Genomic DNA, 24394 nt, shown 5'->3' on the forward strand with positions numbered 1-24394 from the left:
TAACTCAACCCTACAAAATCGGCTTGTAAGGTGAGGTTTGCACCTCACTTATATATTATAATTTGGCCTTATCTCTAGTTGATGTGGGACTTCCAACACACCCCCTTCACGCCGAGGTATAGACATCTCGTGCGTGATAGTAGAAATTGGGTGGTCCAATACTTGATGAATAAGAAAATACAATATTTCATTCATTCTTCTTTTCTAACAACTTAAGACTTGTTGAAGTTGTAAAACCAATAAAATCTGGTGCGGTGTTCAATAGTGGACTAGTGTCTGGGTATTTGCATGTTTTTGGTCCAAATAGGGGGGTTTTGAGTGGTGAATTTCTAAAGGAGTGATTTTAGAGAGAAACTTGATATTTGGGGTTGATGTCTAGGCCATTTAAAAGTTATATAACCTTTTTGTTCAACTAAATCTGAGGTAAAATGTTTAGAATCTGATACATGAGGTTTAGTTGTAAATTGATTGGTTGAACCTTGATTCCTTACCAAATCATCAAATTGGTATCTAATTTAAGTTATAAACATGTATTTGAATCATTCTCATTGTCTAGGATGCCATTTTAATCATTTGGATAGGTATTGGGGTCAAACAAAGCTAGTTTTAGAGTTGTTGATAGTTTGGTACAAGGTTCAGCGCCAGGATTGTAAGGTTGAGCGCCACCATTCCAATGGTGTTGGGGTTGAGCGCCACCATTCCAGTGGTGTTGGGGCCGAGCGTTAGGAAAGTAGCGTTGAGTGCCACTTTCTAGTGGGGATAGGGCTGAGTGCCATAATGTTGGGGCTGAAACGCCAAGGGTGCAGTATTGGTTTTTGATCTCTGTTTTCTTGTTCTTATTGGCTTTTGAGTTGTATTTGGTACTTTGATAACTTGATTGAGTTGTTTTTTGGTTCTTTTGGTGGATGTTTAGTGGATTCATGTATTTGGTATGCAATGAGACTATGTATATGATTAAGTATGATGCAAACATATGGGCAACATGTATAATGATATTTGAATAATATAGGAAGTGTGGATTTTAAGTATCATGTAAGAAAGGAATTCCAAGGAAGAATATCCTAAGTTGGTTATGATGTGTTATGTATTGAAGTAGGGGCTCCGGGATTGGGGAATAATACTGACACTCTTAATAACTCCATCTCATGTAGAGATGAGTGATTATGTCATGGAGAGTAGCAGAAGGTCCTAGTCTATGGTCACTAGTTTTGACATAGATGTTTGACGAATTAACCTTGGTGTATGACATTATTGGTGGTGGTTGAGGATGTGGTTATTATTTCTGAGTAGGTTGCTCCATCATACAAGGGTGCAAGTTCTCCATGAGTCCGACATCAATACATCTATCTGGATAATAAAAGTTTCAAAGTGGAAGGGATTAGTTTCAGTATTGATTGATTCATAATATGCATGTATATTGTTATTGTTTTAAATTGTATGTATAATCTTTTGATACTTTATCTTACCTTTACTTTTGTGTTGTTTGTCTTTGGGTATGTTTCTCTTTTACAATGATCATCTTAATGGTATGAGTTTAGGTGATGTATCTGGAGAGTAAGTGCTAATTGGTAGCAAAACTGAAGTTTAGAGTAGAAAGTTCCAACTTTTTCTTTTGTTTGTATGGTTTACCTTACTTTTTTTGACTCAATGTAATATGTATTCTTCTAGTATAAAAATGTATATATATGAAATTTTCTATTATAAATTATTTATGAATATTTGTAATGGAAATTTTATGTTTTTCTCGAATTACTTACTGTCAAGAATGTGATATCTCCTATAATAGTTAAATATTATGAACTTTTGGAATGTTATAGAATATAATACATTATACTTAATTATACACTTGTTGATTCAAAATAATAAAATTTAAAAATAAACAGTATTACACTGCTAATCCGTAGATCCGTGTGTCAAATATTATGTGAGATAAACAAAAGTAACTCACTTTTTAAAGGTTTAGTGTGAGACAAACCACGATAGAAAAGAAAAAAAAAAGTAATTTGCATTGTCACTCTTAATGTCAAATAACTTATCTTAACAAAATAACTTGATGAGTTAGAATTATCAAATTTTTGATAAGATATTATTTTTTTAAGTTGTTAAAACACCAAATAATTTTGCTGATGAGTGTTTGTCTCTCATGTAACAAGTATTTTTTGCTTTAGTAAGTTTTGAATTACTTTAATGCGCCCTAAATGAACAAAATTATTGTTAACATAAATCGAATAGATATTAGTTAAATAACTAACCGATTTGTTGCAAATATAATTGCTATTAATTTTAAATATAAAGATGACTTTAGACATAAATTACGAATAAATACCACAAAGCAATATGGTTTAGCAAGTTTTACCACCACGGTATTAATATTTTGAAATTTAAATGTAGAAATAAAAGATATATATAAGAAATAAAAATAAGTAAAATAAATAATGGCCCGATTGAGATATGCTTGTTATTATTGATGACACTTTAAAAAAATTACAAAGAAAATAAACTTTTAAAATTGAAGGAAAAATATAAAAATAAATTGTTTAAATCAATACCCATGATCATTATATTTATTAATTTGACATAATACCTTAAAGTCAAATTCGGATGGGTTAAAATTAGATAACAATTACAGTATAATTTTCAAACAATAATATTTTAAAGATAAATATAATTCTTGAAATGTTTGATAATATTTTTACTTTAATTTATCTTAAAGGTTTTAAGATAATTCACGCTGTGTTGTTTAAATTCTATTCAAAAGATATTTCTTTCATATAAAGAAAAGTTAAGAACTATCACTTCAATTAACCAAATAGAAAGTATAAAAAATGTGTTAAGACGAGATTAAAAAAAAAGTGAAAGACGTCAAAAGAATATTTGTAATGCATCATAAATAAAATTCATTTCAATATTTTTTGCTAAAAAAATTAGTCTGTAATTAAGGTTGGATACTTATTTTTTTATGAAAAATATCATAAAAACCTTATCTAATAATCTTATTTAATAGAATATCAAAATTTATCTAATATCTTCTATCTATGTAACAGGGTTTAAAGTTACGCGTGACATAAAATACTCTTCGATTACTTGTCAATACGGTGCGACGTGATTGGTATAAATTAGCTGCAAATCGTAAACTCGGCTTCGACATTTCTCGCAATTCTCTCTGCGATTCTCACCAACATCGTCAAAGCACTAATATATAAATATTCAGTAGCTGAAGATTTCATTTGCCCAACGACGCACGGTGACTCTGGTATTACTGTATTTATTCGCTCTTCTTCGTTTCCCTAACTAGCACTTCCACAAAACAAGAGGAATTTGCTTACGCATTACAAAGAGAATAATGGGAAAGCAGAAAGGAGAAAACGCCAGAAGCAAGTCACGCCCTTCCAGTAGTAGGTTAGCGTCAATACCTAATTTCAAATTTCTACTTCGTCTTCCTCGTCTTATCGATTCTTCTTCCTCGCAGTCTCGCCGCCTCGCTCTTGCCTTCCGGCCCCGCCGCCGCTGCCGCCGTCGGATTCGGTGGTTTTGTCGGCAGCTCGCGCCTTGATCTTCCTTCTTCGTCCGAGGACTCCCTCCCCTTTGTCGTATGTGTTTCTAGTTTTATGCTATTTTTTACTTTTGAAGATGGTTGTTGTGAGAGAGAGAGTTCTATTTCCTGTTCAATTTTGTGTTATTTATGACTGTAGTTATAATCTAGTATTGATTAGGTCTGTTTTTGTTGTCATAATTAATATACTGGAATGGTACTGCTGCAGCGAGTTTCATGTTCTGGTTCAATAAATTGAGTTCATAATTAGCACGCATGTACTACTGGGGTACACTGAGTTTGAACTTATAATTAGCGGTGTCTTTCATTCTGTGTTTGTATGAGAGTTTTGTACTGAGTTGGAATTGAGTTAGTAGAGCTGACTAGTCTTTTAGTGTTGCATAGTTGACAATATTTCAATCCTTGCCTTAATGCCAATATATTGATATTTCGAATATGCAGGATGTTGATAGTGAGCTTGCGGTTCACTTGAAGAGGCTAGGCAGGAAGGATCCCACCACTAAGGTAAATTTGGATTAACTTGTGAGCTAGTTTGGAGATATATCTGACATGCTCATCTGCAATTAGGGATAGTATTAATCCCAATGAGGGATAGTATTAATCTCATACACACATCATACATGAAAAAGGACACTATACGTTAGAAAAATAATATGAGAAAAGGTACTTGTGAGGTCTATCTTCAGATTCATATATATGTAGAAAGAGAAAGAGAGATGTGTATCTTGCAACGGAAGTACAAAGACAGGGAACAAAAAACAAAATAAAGTTCACATGTTCTAGATGACAAATAGATACCACGAAAGGCAACTTCTACAAAGTTGCTTAGGAGGTAATATAAACTATTGTAACACTTCACCTGAAGCTGATATAAATAGTATGTACAAACTTAGGAGCAAGTCAGACCGAGGTCTTCTTTGGGTTTTTGTCAAAATATTTCAAGTTGATCATTGGAGCTAAAACATAATACAGAATTTCTTGGACAACAACTTTTATTAGTTAAAATTATGGTCAATTTCTATGTGTTTCATTCTCTCATGAAACATGGGGTTGAAAATGATGTGAAGAGCTATTTGGTTATCACAATACTTCCTTATTCATTGGTTTTCACAAAATTTCAGTTCTTGGAGAAATTGTTTTATCCACACAAGTTCACAAGTGAGTCACACTGTTGCCCTATATTCAACTTCAAGACTTGATTGGGAAATTACATTACATTTTTTGTTTTTCCAAGATATTAATATTCCTTCCAATGAAAACATAATATGCAGTAGTGGAACGGTTGTCTATAGAAGATTGTGTTTAGTCATAATCACAATTCCCAAAGATTTGGTTATTTCCTTTATCATCATGTACCATACTTTTTCTCTTAGAGCATTTTTGACGTATATAAGGATGTGAATGATAACATTGCAATGATCAATAAAAGGAGTTTGCATAAACCAACTTGTCACACCATGTGGAATTTTTTTTTCAGGTCTAGTAACAGTGAGATAAGTAAGTTTTCTAACAAGTCTTTTGTATCTCTTTGGTTATGAGAAAGGTTCACTTTATTTTGTCATTAATTTTTGGTTTCGATTGATAGGAGTATCTACGAGTGTAAAACCAATGATGCTTGTTTCTTTTTGCTCATCTAGAGTATATTACCTTTGAGAAATTGCAATACCTTTCTTTAAGTAAGCCACTTCACTGTCTAGAAAGTATTTTAGACATCCAAAACCTTGGGTCTAAAAGTGATTGCATAAGTGCTTCTTTATTTGAGAGATTCTATTTCATGCTGCCTTATCATTTTCACTCGCTTAAGCTTTGCTATTTATAAAATCTATTGGTTATGTGTTCGCTCAAGTGAGCACATGACATCACTTATAAGTGAGTTTGTGCTTAAGGCTTTTAATTTTCCATTTTCTTTTTCACAGCTTAAGGCATTGACAGCTCTATCTATGCTGCTTCAAGAAAAGTCTGCAAAAGAAAGCATTCTAATAGTTCCGCAATGGGTATGTTGTCTTCGTATCATATTACTTGTTTGTCTCTGAATTGTCTGCATCAGTTCTTTTACCTTTTATTATACAAAGAATATATAGTTTGAATAGTGAACTGATTGTTCTTTTGCACGGTGATTTTTCCCTTAAAGAATAAAAGAATTTTCTTTCCTCCAAATGGTCTAACCGTTTGGCATTTAATCATGTCAGATTTTTATCTCAACAAATCCTGATTACCATTTATTGAAAACTGTTATGGAAGTGAAACCGAGAAAAGAGACAGGTATACCAACGGGATGGGAGTGATAAGATATGTTGTACATTTCTATTTTTTCCCCTGAATATACTGGAGTTGGAGGGAATTGAAAGGTTTGGGATGGGACACTATATTTTACATTGCACCTGAAGATAGACTAATCAATCAAAGTCCCTTATTCTTTTTAAATTAGTTAGGTAGACTGAGTTAGACATTGTTTGTATGGTCTTTCATTTTATGGCCTGTTACGATCTGAATTCCTTTGTGGGATGACATAATAACATTGGAGAAGCAAGGCAGCTGCAGCCAAGACATCCTAGTTCTCCCAATTAGATTTTTATTTTGTTTCCTTATAGGTTCGATTTCATTCAGTTGAATCCTTAATTGATTTAGGTCCTATGCTTTTGGATCTCTTTCCATTTTCCATTGCTAGTCAAGACTAGAGATCTTATCACATGGTATCTCTTTCTTTTGTTATCCTGTGAGTACGCAGTGATGGGCATCAATTATTCCCTCAGTTTGGTTAGCCTTAGAAAGTGCCCATATACTTCTCCTGATTCACTTTAAGATCGATCCTTCCACATCCTAGGTCCTATGTTAAGGTCCATTACCCATTATTGAACAGAATAAATACAAACAAAAATAATTGAGAGGTTACGTGAATAAAATGTTGCCATAGTGTTCTGTGGAAAGCGAATTCTTCATTAAGCTATTTAGATTTAAACCCTTTTTAATCGTTGCCTCTGTTTTTCTTGGCCTTATTCTATCTCTAATGTTTAAGTTAACCTTTGTTTGATCTACTTTTCAAATTGAGGCTTCTATTGATCGTCTTTCATGTCCAAATGATCTTTTCCTCAATACGTTTCACTCTTCCTTTTTTATATTTCATATTTTACCAATATTATCTTTTTTGTAAGCCGGATGCATTTGGGACATAGCTAGGACATAAGGCAAGTATATCATGGATACCTTGGGGAGTGTATAATTAAGATGTGTTTGCCTTTTCTTTCAAGTTTTATTTTGTTTCACAATAGCCAACAATATGGGTATTCCCTTTATCTTCATAAATTAGTGAAACCAAGTTGAGAAAGATACATAGGAATATTAGAATTAATTTGAGAGAGTGCATTCCTCTTAGGATTTTATATTTATAATAACTTGGGATATATATTATAAGTTACAATGTATGAGGGCAAAAAAAAGAGAATTCGAAAAGATACATCTAGGAACTAGGTCTAGCACAAAGCACATAGCACTTTACGAGAATTGGGGGTTGGTAGAGATGTGAAAGTAAACAGGGTTAGTGGGGCTTACAAAAGTCTTGAGTGTGAGAGTTGGGGAGATTTTTTCAAATGTTCATGCCATTGCTCAATAGGATTTTGCTGGCCTCTCTTCAATAATGTAAGGATCCTTTTAAGTTTATTTGGACGATGGACATAATTAATTGCAAAGTTCATAGGCCGTGCAGCTCTCTGTAGACATGATTTGACAGACTAACAATAACTACTGTACTTTGACATGTGAAAAAAAAACACATAGACCTCCAATTTTAATATTTAGAAATGGATGGGACTTGGAACATTGAATTGGATGTCAGATTTCCATTTGTTTTGTTTGATCATGCATCTTTCTTCTCGGGTGGATATTGGCTCCTTTTACAATTTTTAAAATCCACTAGTGTCAATCTCCAAATATACTTATTTAGTATATTTGACTATTTAAATTGTTCTTATGTAGGCATTTGAGTACAAAAGGCTTTTGCTGGACTACAATAGGGAGGTTCGGCGGGCCACTCATGATACCATGACCGCTCTTGTTACTTCTGTTGGGTAAGAACTTTTCTGACGGACATTTATATGATGTTCTTTTTGCTTTCTCAATTGTACAATTTAATATATGAAAACGGAAATTTGAATGTGTGTTGCTTCATTTTCTGAAAACTTATATGGATACTTGTCTGACAATAGCACATAAGACCTTAAATGCTTTGGGATATTGACATACTGTTTTCTATTACAGCATGTTTACTGTCCATACTAGTTATAATTATTCCATTTCAATTATCTGATTGGTTATATCTTCTATGCTACTTGCAACAATTGTTTATGGGGAGGCCAAGCATCTTCTTGACAATGGCCTCAACATTTAAGTCTACCTGTCTGCTGCAAACTGCATTTCTACTAGTTTCTAAAATTCACATTTTTTTAATGGAGATTGAATATTAGCCATGTACTTGTGTAATTGATCCGAACTTTGACTATTCTCTGTTGAGAACTTATTTAATGCAGTACAAGATTTATAGTTGATTTCCCTTTTCACATCCTTCTCAGGAGAGATTTAGCTCTGCATTTGAAGACTTTGATGGGACCATGGTGGTTTGCTCAATTTGATCCAGTTTCTGAAGTTTCCCAGGCAGCAAAAAGGTCTTTCCAGGTTTGCTATATTTGTTATCGCAGCTTACAGTTGTGTTCTAAATTATTTCTTTCATGACGATGAACAAAGTCATCTTAAAGTATAGTAAACTTGTTTATAATTTGATGCTCCATACATGTATATGTTTTCAACCTGCCAGGAGCACAAATGATCAGTTCTAGAAGCTTACTGTAATATTATGCATAGGAAGTACATGTCTTGCCGTTGTTTCTTATCTACAAGTATTCACTTTAATTTGTAATAATTTTTTATGGAATGGAAGAGAGGTTTATAAAGGAAAATGTTTATCTGGAATTTGTATTTTAGTATTATAAAGAGTTGGTTCATTGAAAATTTTCAAGTTAATTGGTAAGTTCATAGATATAGATCTTCAAATATTTTAGTGGTGTGGCAAGACCAAGATGCAATTATTAGTTTTATAGCATATCTTAAGATGTCCCGTTGGTTTCTTTGTTCTTTTGAAAATCTTTCTTGTAAGCTGGGAGTAGGTTAAAATATTCTGGCAAAAGTTTTCTAGATAGTAGTGCCATATCCTTTCTTGTATAGATGTATCCTCTTTTAATACATAAGAAGTATATAGTTGCCGTTGCCCTGAGTGTGGGACGGAGTGTTGAAAACCCCCGTAATTGTAGTCACCCTTAGTCTGCCATAGTGGCAACTTCTTTGGTTAAAACAGTTCCTTTGGGGACTGCTTTACTTGCATCTTCAGAGGTAGTGGTTTTGTCCTACATCATCTAAAGTTCTCACCCTACAAGTTTGTTTTGTGGGGTTGAGAGATAATCCTAAATTCTAAGAAATCCTAGTTGGGCCTGGTATACCTAGACTTATGCTATATGGGATTTGGTAGGCATCCTTCAAACCTAATCAACAATAAAGCCTGGCTTCAATTGGTATCTTGAGCTATTGTATCAATTTGTAATGTCAGGATAAGGATGATCCACCTGATAATTTCTTTTCTTTTATGTATTTTAGCATAACTATACGCTCAAAAAATGATGGGAAGTTTTTCTAAGTTATTTTGAATGAAATGTTCAATGTAATTTGTGTAGAATTGATTATCATGAGAAATATTTCTTGAAGTCTTTAGCATATATTTTTCTTATGCATACCCTTTTGTTCAAGTCATGCTTGCATGTTCCATGCTGAAATTGATGGCCCAACTTTGTTTAAAAGCTTTCTAAAAAATGACACAATGAGAATTTACATGAAAGGAACATGATGGGCATTCATATGCTTAAACTGAAAACTGAAATTTGTAAGTCTTTGTTTTGAAGTATCTTTAAAATGTACATGGATGTCAGAATGCATTCCGTTTTAATTGCAGGTTTGTTGTGTTTAGTTGAATGTTCAATTCAGTAACTTGTAATTTGTAGGGTTTGTGGTCTAACTAGGTATATTCTTCACAGCAGATTTTAAAGTTGTACTTGAACAACTTTGTTACCAAATTTGTGCTGTGTTATTTGTTTTAATCCTTTGTTGGATCGTGACAGGCAGCCTTTCCAGCACAGGAAAAGAGACTTGATGCTTTGATTTTATGCACAACACAAATATTTATGTATTTAGAAGAAAACCTAAAGCTCACACCGCAAAATTTATCTGATAAAGCTGTAGCTACAGATGAGTTAGATGAGATATATCAGCAGGTATATCGTGAGAATCACTTTAACACACTTAGAAATCAAGTCTTTGATTTGTTGTTTTGCATTGGATCTCCTTTTTAGTGGCTTAAGAAAGATATTCTCTACAGTAAAATTTGTTGGGTGGATATCTTCTTTTGGTATCACAAATACCACAAACATGTTTTAGTTACTATATGATATAAGGATTTTAAAATTATGGTATGCTCATTGCATCATGGAAGCTCTTTTTACAAACTGATTATAGGCAGACATCTATTTTTAATCTAATCATTTAATCTTTTGCTCAAATGTGTCAACCTATCTTAGTGGCATACTTTTTTTTACTTAAAGTCTGATATCCGTTTGATCTTACAGGTGATATCATCAACGTTGTTAGCATTGGCCACTCTTCTTGATGTTTTAATTTGCTTACAACAACGACCTGGTTTTGAGAACGTAACTACTGAACCTAAACATGCTTCTAAGGCTAGGGTGGCTGCTGTTTCTTTTACGGAGAAGCTGTTCAAAGATCATAAATACTTTCATGACTTTTTGAGGTCACAAAGGCCTAGCATTCGATCAGCTACTTATAGTGTATTGAAGAGCTTAATAAAAAATATGCCACAGGCTATTAATGATGGAAATTTAAAAACTGTTGCTGGTGCAATTCTTGGTGCTTTCAATGAGAAGGATCCAACTTGTCATCCCTCAATGTGGGATGTAATATTACTTTTCTCTAGAAAATTCCCAGATGGTTGGTCTTCCTTAAACATTCAAAAAAGCGTACTAAATCCGTTTTGGCATTTTCTTAGGAATGGTTGTTTTGGTTCCCAGAAGGTTTCATATCCAGCTTTGGTTTTATTCTTAGACAATGTTCCACCTAAATCTGTTGGAGGGGATAAGTTTTTTCTTGAATTTTTCAAGAACTTGTGGGCTGGAAGGAAAATTTCTCTATCTACAGATAGACTGGCATTTTTCCAGGCACTGCAAGAATGTTTCCTTTGGTCATTGAAAAATGCTTCAAGGTACAAAAGTTTTTCCTTTTAATTCTTTGGCTGCATCTTGGGGATCTATTTACAACATGTTAATATGCTCCTCACCCTCTAGAGAAAATATTTAGCTTTCCTTGTCCCTTTTTATTATAACCTGTCTTCTGCTTGTATCAGATATAATGATGGAGAAGAGTCAATCTGTCATTTCCGAGTCACTCTTGTTGATCATGTCCTTGTAAAGCTTTTTTGGAAGGATTTCCTTACAGCTGGAACCTCGAGAGCTGATGACATAATCAACTCAGGAAAAGCAACAGTTTCATCGGAGGAAAATGTTTCTGAAAATGTGAAAGTGGATATACTGAGTATGAAGTATCCTATGCCCTATTTGCAAGAGTTGGGGAAGTGCTTTATTGAAATCCTTTTAGGCATTTATATATTGGATATCAATGTTCTATCTGTTTTTATTGAGGAACTACAGGTTAATTGCATGGGTGCTCTTGAGCAAGCAGTTAATGTGGACATTGTTGAACGAATAATTTTGTTCATGTTTTTGCTGGAAAAACATGCTGTGCTGAAAGGTGCAATTTGGCCATTGGCCTATATTGTAGGACCAATGTTGGCGAAGTCTTTCTCACTCATTAAATCTTCAGTAAGTTGATATTTCTACAAACTTGTGACACTGTAATCTATCTTACTCTTGTTTTGAAATTTTAATGTTTGGTTGGATGATGAGAAATTGGTATTGACATATCACATATATGTAATATGGAGTATATACAGCATTTTCATGTTAATCAGAATGAAGTTCCTGTTAATACTTGCTCACCTTGTAATAGTTTTCTGGCTTAATCATTTGTATTTGTATCTATGCTTAGAATCAGTCTCTTTTATACAGCTTAAACAAATCTGGGTTTGATGGGCTCTATTGTTACTCTGAAGATTATTTTTCGGTCTTTTAAACAGTAATTGCTTAAATCTAGAGACAAGTGGTATGCAAAGGAGATATTTTGGGGGCTTTTCAAGAAGAGAATAGTTAAGAAACACGTAAAATATAAATAAGTTGTTAGATTTATGCTTCATATCGTATATTACATATCTTATTGTAAGTGTAAAAGTTGTTTGACAGCCCCTATTCTAATTGTTACTTACATCAGTTATTACACCAGTGTAACTTACATCAACTATTAGACCAATGAATGTGATCTTAATCAATCCAACTGGTGAGTTATAATTTTATATTACATTGATGGTGTTTGTCAAATTTTATGAAAAACAAACAACAATACAACATTAATAAAACTCTTCATATTTTAATATATTTTGAAAAGTTCATATTATGTCGATTACATGAAAGCTATCAAATATAAAATTTTCCAGATACGATCTACATGATATAAATTGTATTACAAGTTATTGAATGATGCAATAGTTGGTGTAGGTTACACTAGCAACTTATGGGAATCAGTTATGATGCCACCGTTGTTAGCTTAGCATGTTTAGAAATGGGCTTGAAAGTTGCATAGGGTTACGATAATGTTAAATTTAATAAGCGTCGAATGATTACTTTAGATGTGAATGATACTTTCTACCATGTTTTTCCAGACTCACCCTGTTTTTTAAATATCAGGATTCACCAGATACTGTGAGACTTCTGTCAGTTGCTATCTCTGTATTTGGACCACAAATGATTGTCCAAGAAGTTTTTATTAAAAACAAAGGGCATTACTCTAGTCAGGTTTCATGTAATGGGGATAAATTAAGGGAAGCTGAAGACTTTATGCAAATATTCAAGAACATATTTGTTCCTTGGTGCCTGCAATCAAATAGTTGCTCAACCAGTGCTCTGCTAGATTTGTTGTTGGCACTGCTGGATGATGAGTATTTCTCAGAACAATGGTCCTTCATCATCAACTATGTGATTGGCCCAAGTTATTCTGAGTTCGAATCAAGGTTATTAAATGCTGACCATGCGGCAATATTGGCCATGCTCCTAGAAAAAGCAAGGGATGGGAGAATGAAGAGGAAAGTGAAAGATGATTCCAGTCATAGTCCAGGCAGTAATGCCAAAGATTGGCATCATCCATATCTCGAATCATCTGCTATTGCTGTTTCTCAATCCCTGCCGCCTTTCAGCACTTCTTATGTGCAGTTTATATGGTATGTTAATTCAACGTTTCAGGGGCAAGATGAAGTAATGGCACACATTATTTATTAATTCATCTGTCAAGAACTATACACGTCAATAATATGATTGCTATATTCTTCTTTTTTCCTTTTTTATTTTAAATCCAAAGTTTAGTTATCTTCCTATATTTTGGTCTTTGATCCCGTTTCTCGCATTAAACAGATTAATAATTTTCAAAATTGGATATATCAAGCAAAAATGGAAATAGGGTAAATTAATTATAGAAATGTATATTTGCTGAATTTATTGTGTGTCTAATGCGGACACACAGGATGTATTTATACTAATTTTCTGAATTAATTATAATAAATTCCAATTAATAATTAGGAATCAATCACCCTAATTTTCTAAAATATATAACTGTTAATTTTCTACAAATCTGTAACAGTGGATTACATTCTAACATTAATCAATGGATCCATGAATTATATTAGAATTTTTAAATAGGTCCTTGTACTCTAAAAGATAATGTTTGGTTTCTGGGCTAGGTTTCTGTTGATGTTGGAAAAGATACTCTTGACCCCTTTTCAGATGTAGAGTCCTGTTTGAAAATTTCCAAACAGTTTAGGACCTACTGAATATTAAATTAGTAATTTGATCTTTGAACTATTTGGGAATTTTCAAGAGCATCCTTGTACTTTAACAAGGATCAAGATTATTTTGTCTAACTTTGACGAAAGCCCATCTCAGGCGTCCTATTAAAAATGATTTATAAGTCCAAGAACCCTATTTAAAATTCTCTTATAGTTTGGAAACTAACATTCATTTTAGCAAGGAGGGGGTGGGGAGTAGTGATGGGTGTGAAATGGAATGCATCAATTGGTGACAAGTGGTTCTAATTGTTTTGATTGTGTCAATGCATGCATTCCATGAATATGTTTGTACATAATTTTGTCTTATAACAGAATTGAATTGACTGAGTCTGGTGCTTCGTCGTCTCTTGTTAAAAAGGATTTTTGTGGTGGTTAGATTTTGATGACAGCCTATCTTTTCCAATCTGACATGCTAATTCAGACAGTCCATTTTAAACATCACATGTCTATGAACCTGCAACTAATTATGCAAGATATTGGAAAGTGGATAGTTTCTGTAGTTTATGGTGTTTGAAAGTTGACATGGATAATATGCATCTGAAGCCATCAAGGCTTATGGGGAAAAAAAAGGCATGTGTAGCTGGTATAATAGACTGATATACAATATGGGAATAGATATATAAATATTTTGAACCTGTTCCCACAGAAATAAAGGATTGACAACTTAAGTTGCGTAGATTTCGTTCAGACTTGTTTAATTTTTGTTTGGAGGTTCTTTCTGTAATTTGTTATATGGGTTTGGTTTGCCTCCTCCCCTACATACATTTTTTTTTGTTTTTGTTTTCTTTTAATAAATTAATTGATGTGAAGGCATCATGCCTAGCATGAATTTATAAAAAGTTGCGTAAACTTCACTCTGATCTTGTGTTCTTTACCTGCAGCTCTCTTCTCGGTGGTTTAACAGAAGAAAAATCTTCTTTTCTGTCAAGAAATGCTTTGATTCTCATTTATGAAGAGATTTTCAGGAAGTTATTATGTTTTCTCCAGGCTTCACCTTTCTTTTGGGTACAGAATGCAGCTTCTGTTTTAATCAATGATGAAAAAATCCGTGTAGATTTTGATAGTTCTCTCAACATTGTTGAGATAGCTCAATTTGCTCTTGAGATACTTGATGGTAGTTTCTATAGCCTGAAGACTCTTGATGGGGAAAGTGGACTTGTATCTGGAATTTTATCTGCAATTTTTGTCATTGAATGGGAGTGTAATTTAAGCAAAGCACTAGGTTATTCACTTGATGACAATTCAATGATACAAATCAAGCCCAGGATAACATTTGGTGAATTAGTGTGTGCTTTCCATAACAAGATAAATGTTCAATTTTTGAGAAGCCTTTGCTCAGATAGCCGCAAGAGATTGTCAAATATCTTAGTTCAGTCAACAAGGTTAGCGCTATTTGCCGAAGACAGACTTATTAATGATGAAATTGTATCATTATGCTGTACATGGGTTCTTGAAGTTCTTGAGCATGTCTGTGTGGATGAAAATGAAGAACAAAGTCTGGTACAATATCTACTGAGTAAGGATGAAATGTGGCCTGTGTTTGTCACTCCAAATTTTAGCTTGACAAAGGTATTGACATGTTTATGTGTTTATCTTTCATTTCTGAAATGTACTATTGCTTACTAAGTAAAATGGAATCATTCATGTTATTTATTTTGACATACATACTGGAAACAAATTTCTTGTAAAACCACATCGATGTGAATATAGGGTGTGTTTCAACAGATTTCTTTAAAAACACTTCTAGAAGAGGAAAATAAGAAGGAACATGAAATAAGTTTCTCTACTACGAGTTAAAATTAGCTCATGCATAAACTAAAAGTCATGTTTTAGAAAAGCTAATATGGGGGAGTTTCTCCAAATTAATTTATAAATACGTTAATTTTAGTTTATGGAGAAAACTCATTCCATTTTTTTTTTTTTTTATATTTCTTCTAGTAGTTCTTATAGAGAAATTTATTCATACGTATCCTTAGCTAATTGAGCTATTGTTGGCTTCACAAAACAATAGCCAATAAGACTCCTTTGGAGTTTATTGACTCAGAGTATGTAGTTAGTATCTCTGCTATTTTCTTTTTGCATATTTATTTTGTGAATGCCCAGAACAAATTTTAGTGCCTTCAGACAGTGGTTTATTATAAAGCTAGTTATGGCTTCTAGGAAATAAAACATTCTGCATAATATATAGAGAAAATTATGTGATACTTTTAACCAGTAATTTATACTGAATGCAGGCTTCTGGAGACAAGAAGTTTGTTGCTTTAATTGACAAGTTAATATCAAAAATAGGGATTGATAGAGTATTTTCTGGGTGTGGTGTTCTTAGTCCATCTTTGCTTGGAAAAGGTCAAGAGCTTGCATCTTCTGCATGGTTAGGTGCTGAAATCCTGTGCACGTGGAGATGGCCTGGAAGCTGTGCTATGTCTTCTTTCTTGCCTTCATTCTGTGCTTATGCCAAGGGCAATAATTATGTCCAGGAAGGCCTGTTAGATGAAACATTAAGAATTTTGCTTGATGGTTCCCTTGTTCATGGAGGCATTGGCACAAAGAGTTCCGTTAGTATGTGGCCAGTGCCAGCTGATGAAATGGAAGGTGTTGAAGAACCATTCTTAAGAGCACTTATTTCGTTTCTCTCTACTTTATTCAAAGAGAAAATATGGGGCCCAGCAAAGGCATCCAGTCTGATAGAACTTTTTGTGAATAAACTCTTTATTGGGGAAGCAGTTAATACTAATTGTCTTAAGATTCTACCTTTGCTTATAAATATACTTCTAGAACCATTTTATGGGTATCAGGAACCTGGTACTGGGGTCCATCATTGTTCTTTAGAAGAAAGATTCGTGCAAAATACTATGATAGACTGGCTGGAGAGGGCACTAAATCTTCCACCTTTGGTCACATGGAAAACAGGCGAAGGTAAACTTCCCTTTCTCAGATAAAAACACTGATAATTCACCAGTTTGTTCTGAAAATGCATTTTTATCAGTAAGGATAGAGATTCCATTAAAACTTTGTGTACTTTAAGATGATTGTGTATATGGGTGTGTGCTTTTTTTTTTATAGTGCTAACTGTTCACTTTGTTCAAATGAAACTGTTACCATGAAAAATTTCTATCCAAAAAATCTCGCGATGAATAACGTTGGTGATAGACTTCTTTGGTCAAGAAGTCTATCTAACACTCCTACAGCACACACACACCGAGAATATTGGACAAAACAATACTGTATATTACTCTGATGAACCAAAATACAAATGTACAACATCCAACTCTCAAGGGAGCACTCTCCCTCCATAGGAACAACCTCCTGTCAATACAATGAATATCAAAAGCTCCCCCCACACAAGACCTCCCTGCCTTCTTATAAAGCTTTCCTTCAACCAACTAACAACTAATTCCTAATTTATTTCCTTTTATTCTGCACATATTATATCCTATCACATTATATCCTATCAGTTGGTATTAATGAAATTGCACGTTATTCTTGTAGACATGGAAGATTGGCTTCAGTTGGTTATTGCCTGTTATCCCTTCATCTCAGTGGGTGGTCCACAAGCATTGAAGCCAGCGAGAAGTATCAGCTCTGATGAGAGGAAGCTTCTCTATAAATTATTCCAGAAGCAAAGACATGTTGCTAGTGGATCAGCTATATTTAATCAGCTTACAGTGGTGCAGATGCTTCTATCAAAACTTATGATTGTTTCTGTAGGATATTGCTGGAATGAATTCTGTAAAGAAGATTGGGACTTTTTATTGTCTAACCTAAGGTGTTGGATTCAATCAGCAGTTGTCATGATCGAGGATGTAACTGAAAATATAAATGGTGTTGTCGATAGCTCAGCTGATAATTTAAATCTGATGAGTCAGAAAATTGAGCAAATTATTTTAATTTCAGATCCTTTTCCAATAAAGATTTGTGAAAATGCCCTTTTGTCTTTCTTGCTTCTCCTTAAGCACTGTAAACTTCAACAAGATGAAGAGAGAGATAATCTAAGTACAATTAAATCAGAAAATTTGGATTCTGTTAAAGATCGAATTCTAGAGGGTATCCTCCGCCTACTATTTTGTACTGGCATTTCTGAGGCTATTGCATCTGCTTGCTGTAAAGAAGCTGCCTTGGTTGTTGCATCATCACGGGTTGAATATACACACTTCTGGAATTTGGTAGCTTTTGGGGTTGTTAATTCCTCTTCACAATGTAGAGATAAAGCACTAAAATCAGTTGAATTTTGGGGACTAAGGAAAGGGTCTATTACCTCTCTGTATGCTTTACTTTTTACTTCCAAGCCAATTCCTCCATTGCAGTTTGCTGCATATTTTGTTCTTTCAAATGAGCCTGTTTTAAGCATTGCTATCCTTGAAGATAATGCTTGCAACTCAAACGTATATGCTGCTACTGACGTTGATGTCAGGGGGCATGATATGTCAATAGAAGAAAAGGTCCATCTGAAAAAGGAAATATCTGTCATGGTAGAAAGGGCACCTTTTGAGGTTCTTGGAACGGACTCTCTTTCACATGAACGCGTAAGAATGCTTTATATTATATGGGAATGTATTGAACTATGCTTCATAAACATTATACGGGAATGTAATTGAACTATGTTTCATAAACATTTTCTAATGTTTATTTATTCATTTACCTTACCGTTTCATTGATGGTACTAATGATCTACAAAATACATTGTAGGTAAATCTCTTCCTTGCTTGGTCTTTGTTGTTATCACATCTACAGTCATTATCTTCCTCATCTCAAAGGGAGAGACTGATCCAGTACATACAAGACTCTGCTACTCCAGTTGTTTTGGATTGCCTTTTCCAGCATATTCCTGTAGAGACTTTCACAGTTCAGAATCTAAAGAAGAAAGATGCAGAGCTCTCTGGTGGCTTGTCGGAAGCTGCAAGTGCTGCAACCCGTGCCACCACAACTGGTTCACTCTTGTTTGCTGTGGAATCTCTTTGGCCTGTTGAATTGGAGAAAATTTCATCACTTGCTGGTGCAATATATGGTTTAATGCTCCAGGTTCTTCCAGCTTATGTACGTGGCTGGTTTAGTGATTTACGTGACCGTAATACTTCAGCTGTCATTGAATCCTTTACAAGGACTTGCTGCAGCCCTCCTCTCATTGCAAATGAATTGTCTCAGGTATGATGTAATTTGTTGTCCATGTAAGTAGTTAGTCGTTTGATAAATGTTTTCGTGAAATAGCAGAATCTGTTATCCTAGAGAGTGTGGACATTTTAAGGTCAAGTTGCATGATCGTATCATATTTGTTGAATAGCACAAACTAATAAAACATTTTTTGTGATAATCACATTACTCTTTCCGGACCAAGTTATATTAATAGATACACTAATATGTATGCTTGTTCTAAACTTTAACCTGGATTGTAAGTACTATATACAAATCTGATGAGTCAAGGGTGGCATTAACAAGGATTCTACTAGAGGTTAACTAGGTGAAGGTTCAGAGCATAAATTGCAGCTGTCAATGAGATTTTGTACTGTAACTGTTGCTTAGAATCCATAGATCATAGTTACAGAGGATCTATTTTTGTGTGGATCAAATCTCAACGTTCTTAAGTTCTAAACACTTGTTTATGCCACAACCCAGCGGCATTGTTTGGTCCTTGTAGCTAGCCCACCTAGTGGAAAAAGGCTTTGTTTGTTCTTTATTATTGTAACATGCAATAGTTTATGTAGGTATAAGCTTAGCTCTATTATATATGCTCACTTATAATCTTCAATGCAGATTAAGAAAGCCGACTTTCGTGATGAGAATTTCTCAGTAAGTGTAAGCAAATCAGCAAATGAGATTGTTGCTACTTACACAAAGGATGAAACGGGAATGGATCTAGTCATTCGTCTCCCTGCATCTTATCCACTAAGGCCAGTAGATGTTGATTGTACAAGGAGCCTTGGAATTGCTGAGACCAAGCAAAGGAAATGGTTGATGTCAATGATGCTGTTTGTTCGTAATCAGGTATTTTGTAGTTGGCTTCTGCTGCCCACTTTTGCAAGTTGCTCAGAATTAATCGTGTAGAGTCAAAACTCGTTTAACTTTTTTTTGTTTGCCTTGCATGATTAGTTGAAATATAGTTTATTGAGAATTCTTTCCTGTGATCGATTACTTTTTAGTTTATACCAATCTTGCTGAATAGTATAAACCTTTATGAAATTCAGTGGACAATGGATTAACGTGATAATTAATGATTATCAGAGCAGGTTTGCGCTGAAGTTACTCTTTGTTTGCATTGCATGATTAGTTCAAATATAACAGTTTGCTGAAGTTATTTCCTGTGATTGATTACTTTTTAGTTTTACCAGTATATAGACCTTTGAGAAATTCAGTGCACAATGGATTAATTTGAGAATTAATGATTATCACAGGTTTACGCTGAAATTAACTATTATTTCTTCTGGTCCTGCAGAATGGAGCTTTAGCAGAAGCTATAGGAATTTGGAAGCGCAATTTCGATAAAGAATTTGAAGGTGTTGAGGAGTGCCCGATCTGTTACAGTGTAATTCACACCGCAGACCACAGTCTTCCTCGTCTTGGTTGCAAGACATGCAAACACAAGTTTCATTCTGCTTGTCTTTGTAAATGGTTTTCTACTTCTCACAAATCATCATGCCCACTGTGTCAATCTCCCTTCTATGGTTTACACCTTGAGTAATGAATTCAACTTTACCAATTTCTCTGGCTGGTGATTTCTTGCACTGAAAGTAGTGGATGAGGAGAATGTCTCGACATGAGTATCAACAATAATTTCAAGCATTGAGAATCAATGCTCTGATTGAGGCAGGGACAACTTACAAACTACAGCGGGTCACCGAAGCAAAAGTGATTTACAGATTCTTTTCTCCACTAAGTTTCTTTTTAGTCAGATAGCGTTCAACTGGAAATTAATGAGGAAGTTGAACAGTGGTTTTTGCGGCAACAGCGTGGGTGTATCATATTTTCCATTAGGAGAGGTGTATCAGATTCCTTTCTCTTTTGTCATATTTATCCTCTCATTGGATTTTGCTTCCCATGGTTGTAATAATTATTGCTTCGCATTGTTTTTGTTGTTTAGAGGTTAGTTATGATGAAAGCAGGTAGTCTGAATCAGAATGGCTTGTACATTTTAGATTATTTGATTGTCATGGAATCACTCATAAAGTAATGGATCAATATTTGGGAATGAGTGATACTTGACCAATTTAATTATGTTTATTAGAATTTAATTTTACAATATCAACTTACAGTGAGAGGGTTGCATTTATGTATACTGTAAATTGTTCATATATTGTGTGTGTGTGTGTGTGTATATATATATATATATATATATATATATATATATATATATTATTTTAAACTTTGAATGTATTTTTTTATTAATTTTTAATTTAAATTATTTAAAATGAACGTTACATATTTGAAATTAAGTAAATAAATAAATAAACTAAAAAATGTAATTGACTATTTTGTTATTGTGTTAAATAAAGTCAATTAGTAAACAAATTTCATAGTTTTTTATTGTTAGAAATATAAAACTGAATTAAAAATAAAAATAAAAATCATAATTCATTGAAAACATTACGATGAAAAAATATTTAATTATAATAGTATTTTGCGATTACTTCATCATGCATAATATTCGTTGAACAAACTTAAATGTTAATTAAACAAGTCAAAGAAGTTAATTATTTAATCAAGATATAATTTAGAAAATAAAACAATTGTTTCTTAAGATGAAAGTGAAAGTTAAAATGACATTTGTTTCAAATGAAAAGGAGACTAACTATAAACTCTCAAAACCGATTTGGCTAACTGTGTTCCGAAATTGGCATACTATGTTAAATGACGTTATACGTTAATTAATTGCACGGTTTTTTACTTTGTATATTGTCCTCGTTGAACCCATTTCCAATTATGAAATAGACCTCAATTTTCCTATAAATAGTTTCTTTTATTTTACATTTTTTTTTCTGAAGACTTGTAATATGTTTTGGCTTTGGAATAAAATAATCCTCGTCTAAGAATGTATCAAATAAAACTAGGTTTAATTATGTCAACGCCATGGGTAAGCATTCTTAGTTAACTTCTACAAGGCAATACGCCAAAATTACCTTCTATAATTGGTGATTATTTAATGAATACTAAAATTATGGTAACAATGCATATACAACCGACACTTGTTCAAATCATATATCAATCAAATATCTCATATAATCCTTTTATATCTTCCTCTCTCTATCGTTGTTTTAAAATAACAAAAGAGAACAATTTAGAAGGAATTCATTGGGAAGAGGAGGAAGTGGAATGACAAGATCTCCCTCTGAGGTGACTACATACTAAGACCACTACAACAAAAATCAAGAACTTTTTGCCTACAGTATCGTAAAGATTGCATGCGTAATTCAGATAAAAAAAAATTAGTGCAAAACTACGAAATACCCAAAGCAATACGACATGTGCATGCAACGTGTAAGGCACCACGAATAAATGCGTAATGTCTTCATTTTTTTTAGTGGTCTATTCCTTTCGGTATTTACTTTTAATGCTGATGCATACATTTTAATCAGGCTTTGATTTCTTACTATAATCTTACAATCTAATTATAAGTGTTGAAAAATTTAACTTCTATTAAATAAAAAGTTGAGGAAAGAAAAAGACTCACCAATCTATTATGGATTTAACTCCGTTCACCATTACAATTCATTGTTTAAAAAAAATTCATGAATGGTATGAAAGTCGTGTGACAATCTCAGAAAAATACAGTATAATGCTCGCTCATAAAAGTATAGTAGTATAATTTTTATATAAAAAACCTTCCATATAAATATTGAAACAAAAGTATTCATTGCGATATGAATGGCAGAATATAAACATAAAGGTTGAGTGCCTTAATGTTTGACTTGTGTTTTTGAGAAAGATATTGTCAAATGCTCACAACAAGGATACTAAATATGACAATAATGGAGGAAATAATGGGTTTTGCAAGAAAGGAGAATATAATGTGAGCAATTATGGTGGTTTTCTATTGCATCCATTTTAGGTGGTGTATCTTCTGGTCCAAAATCATCCACTAATGGCAACTTCAATCAAACTGATTTTTAATCTGAATTATGTGCTTCTGAGATATACTTTTATATTACCACCCCACGAGCTTTTTTCTTCACACAATACATAACTACTCAATAATTTTCTATGCTTGAGTCAAATAAAACAAAGAAAAACCAAGAATTCAGGTATTGAAACTTTTAGCTATGAAAACTACACGACACAGCATCTTTACAATTGTTTATATGTTGTTTATTTGACAACTTGTGATTCATTTGTTTGAATATACGAACAAATGAAATAGTGATATATAATATGTTATCAAAAAATTATTTAAATATCATGGTCCATTGATATAATATGAAAGTAAATAGATAATATATTAATATTTAATTTATTCAAGGAATTAGTATAATTCATATAAAAATATCTCTCTATGTTTTGTAAATACTGTTTGGGTTAAATATGTTTTTAGTCTTTATATTTTGGGGCGATTTTGGTTTTAGTTCATTTTCAAATTAAGGTACAATTTAGTCCTTCAATCTTAGAAAACTCTAGTTTTAGTCCTTTTTACCAAATTTTTTAACTTCATTTGTTGTTTCAAGCACGTTTCATTATAACATTTGGATTGTTTACACTGTTTGACACATTTTTGTTTCAATGTTAACTGAGAAATGTGTATGAAACAACAAATAAAGTTAACAAAAAATAGTAAAAAAGACTAAAACCAGAGTTTTCTAAAGTTGAAGGACTAAATTGTACCTTAGTTTGAGAATTGACTAAAACCAAAACCGCCCCAAAGTATAGGGACTAAAAACATATTTAACCCATACCGTTTATCAGAAATTCAATTATTTACGAATTTACTTATAAGTTTTCAAATTCAATTATATTCACGAATTTAAAAAAATTCATTATCAACAAATTTTATCATTAAAGTTAAGGTTAAAACCCTCTTTTGGTCCTCATATTTGTATAGTAATCTCAATTTGGTCATCATATTTTTTTTTTGTCTCAATTTGGTCCTATAATTTGTAAAAATGAGGCAATTAAGCCCTCACCGTTAACTAATGAGTAACGCCGTCTGTTACTGATGACGTGGTGGACAGAGAATTGGCTAACTTATAAATGATTTAATTAAGTGTATTTTAGTGTAAAAAATAAAGGTTGTGATGTGGAATATGGTTTTATAATTGGGGTTTATTTATTATTTAATTTATTATTAAGTTTTCAACAATCTAAAAAATTTCCAATTAGTCTCCTCGTGCGTCTCCAACAGCTGCAGAATCGCTTCCATGATCGACGGTAACACCTGCTCGTCGCCCTTCTGTAATTTCCCAACTATCCTCTCTGTAATTTCACTTTCTTTGTTCAATTCTCACCAATTTTGTTGCTTTTTTGTGCACAATTTGCAAAAGAAAATCAAGAACCAAGAGAGGGCTAATGGGTTTCATCCATAACCAAGCTTCACCCTCTCACACAGGAATTAGAATTGTGGGTATTGAGAAAGTTTGTAACTTTTCCACTGATTTTGATCTCTGTATCTGCATAGCCACTTGGAACATGAATGGCCAAAGAAAAATCTCATTTTCAGGGTTTCTTCCAGAGAGAAACAAAGGGCACAAGTGCCTTTCTTCCCAAATGGCAACTGCAGCAGAGGTACCCTTTCTCCTCCATGGGGTCGTAATAGTGCTTCCACCACCTTCCTCAATGAATCCGGTCTTCATCGTCAGCAGCGAAAC

General features: G+C 33.3%; 1 protein-coding gene across 2 annotated transcripts; it reads left to right on the forward strand.

Annotated features, from left to right (window-relative positions):
* Window positions 1–3101: 3101 nt before the first annotated feature.
* LOC106764743 (E3 ubiquitin-protein ligase listerin) lies at window positions 3102–20857 on the forward strand. 2 transcript variants are annotated; one of them, XM_014649107.2, is made up of 16 exons: window positions 3102–3399; window positions 3470–3590; window positions 3995–4057; window positions 5470–5547; window positions 7526–7617; window positions 8119–8221; window positions 9712–9864; window positions 10216–10865; window positions 11007–11481; window positions 12460–12989; window positions 14492–15179; window positions 15845–16526; window positions 17100–18133; window positions 18297–18752; window positions 19359–19589; window positions 20038–20857. In XM_014649107.2, exons 1-16 carry the CDS (start codon window positions 3344–3346, stop codon window positions 20281–20283), a joined length of 5658 nt encoding a protein of 1885 aa, XP_014504593.1. In that variant the 5' UTR covers window positions 3102–3343; the 3' UTR covers window positions 20284–20857. The 2 variants fall into 2 exon arrangements, with proteins under 2 accessions (XP_014504593.1, XP_022637790.1); XM_022782069.1 differs by lacking the exons at window positions 3102–3399; window positions 3470–3590; window positions 3995–4057; ... (2 more) ...; window positions 8119–8221; window positions 9712–9864 and having other exon boundaries at window positions 10405–10560; window positions 10653–10865.
* The last annotated feature ends 3537 nt before the right edge of the window (window positions 20858–24394 follow it).

The sequence above is a fragment of the Vigna radiata genome, chromosome 6 (assembly GCF_000741045.1).
Source record: "Vigna radiata var. radiata cultivar VC1973A chromosome 6, Vradiata_ver6, whole genome shotgun sequence".
Taxonomy (NCBI): Eukaryota; Viridiplantae; Streptophyta; class Magnoliopsida; order Fabales; family Fabaceae; genus Vigna; species Vigna radiata.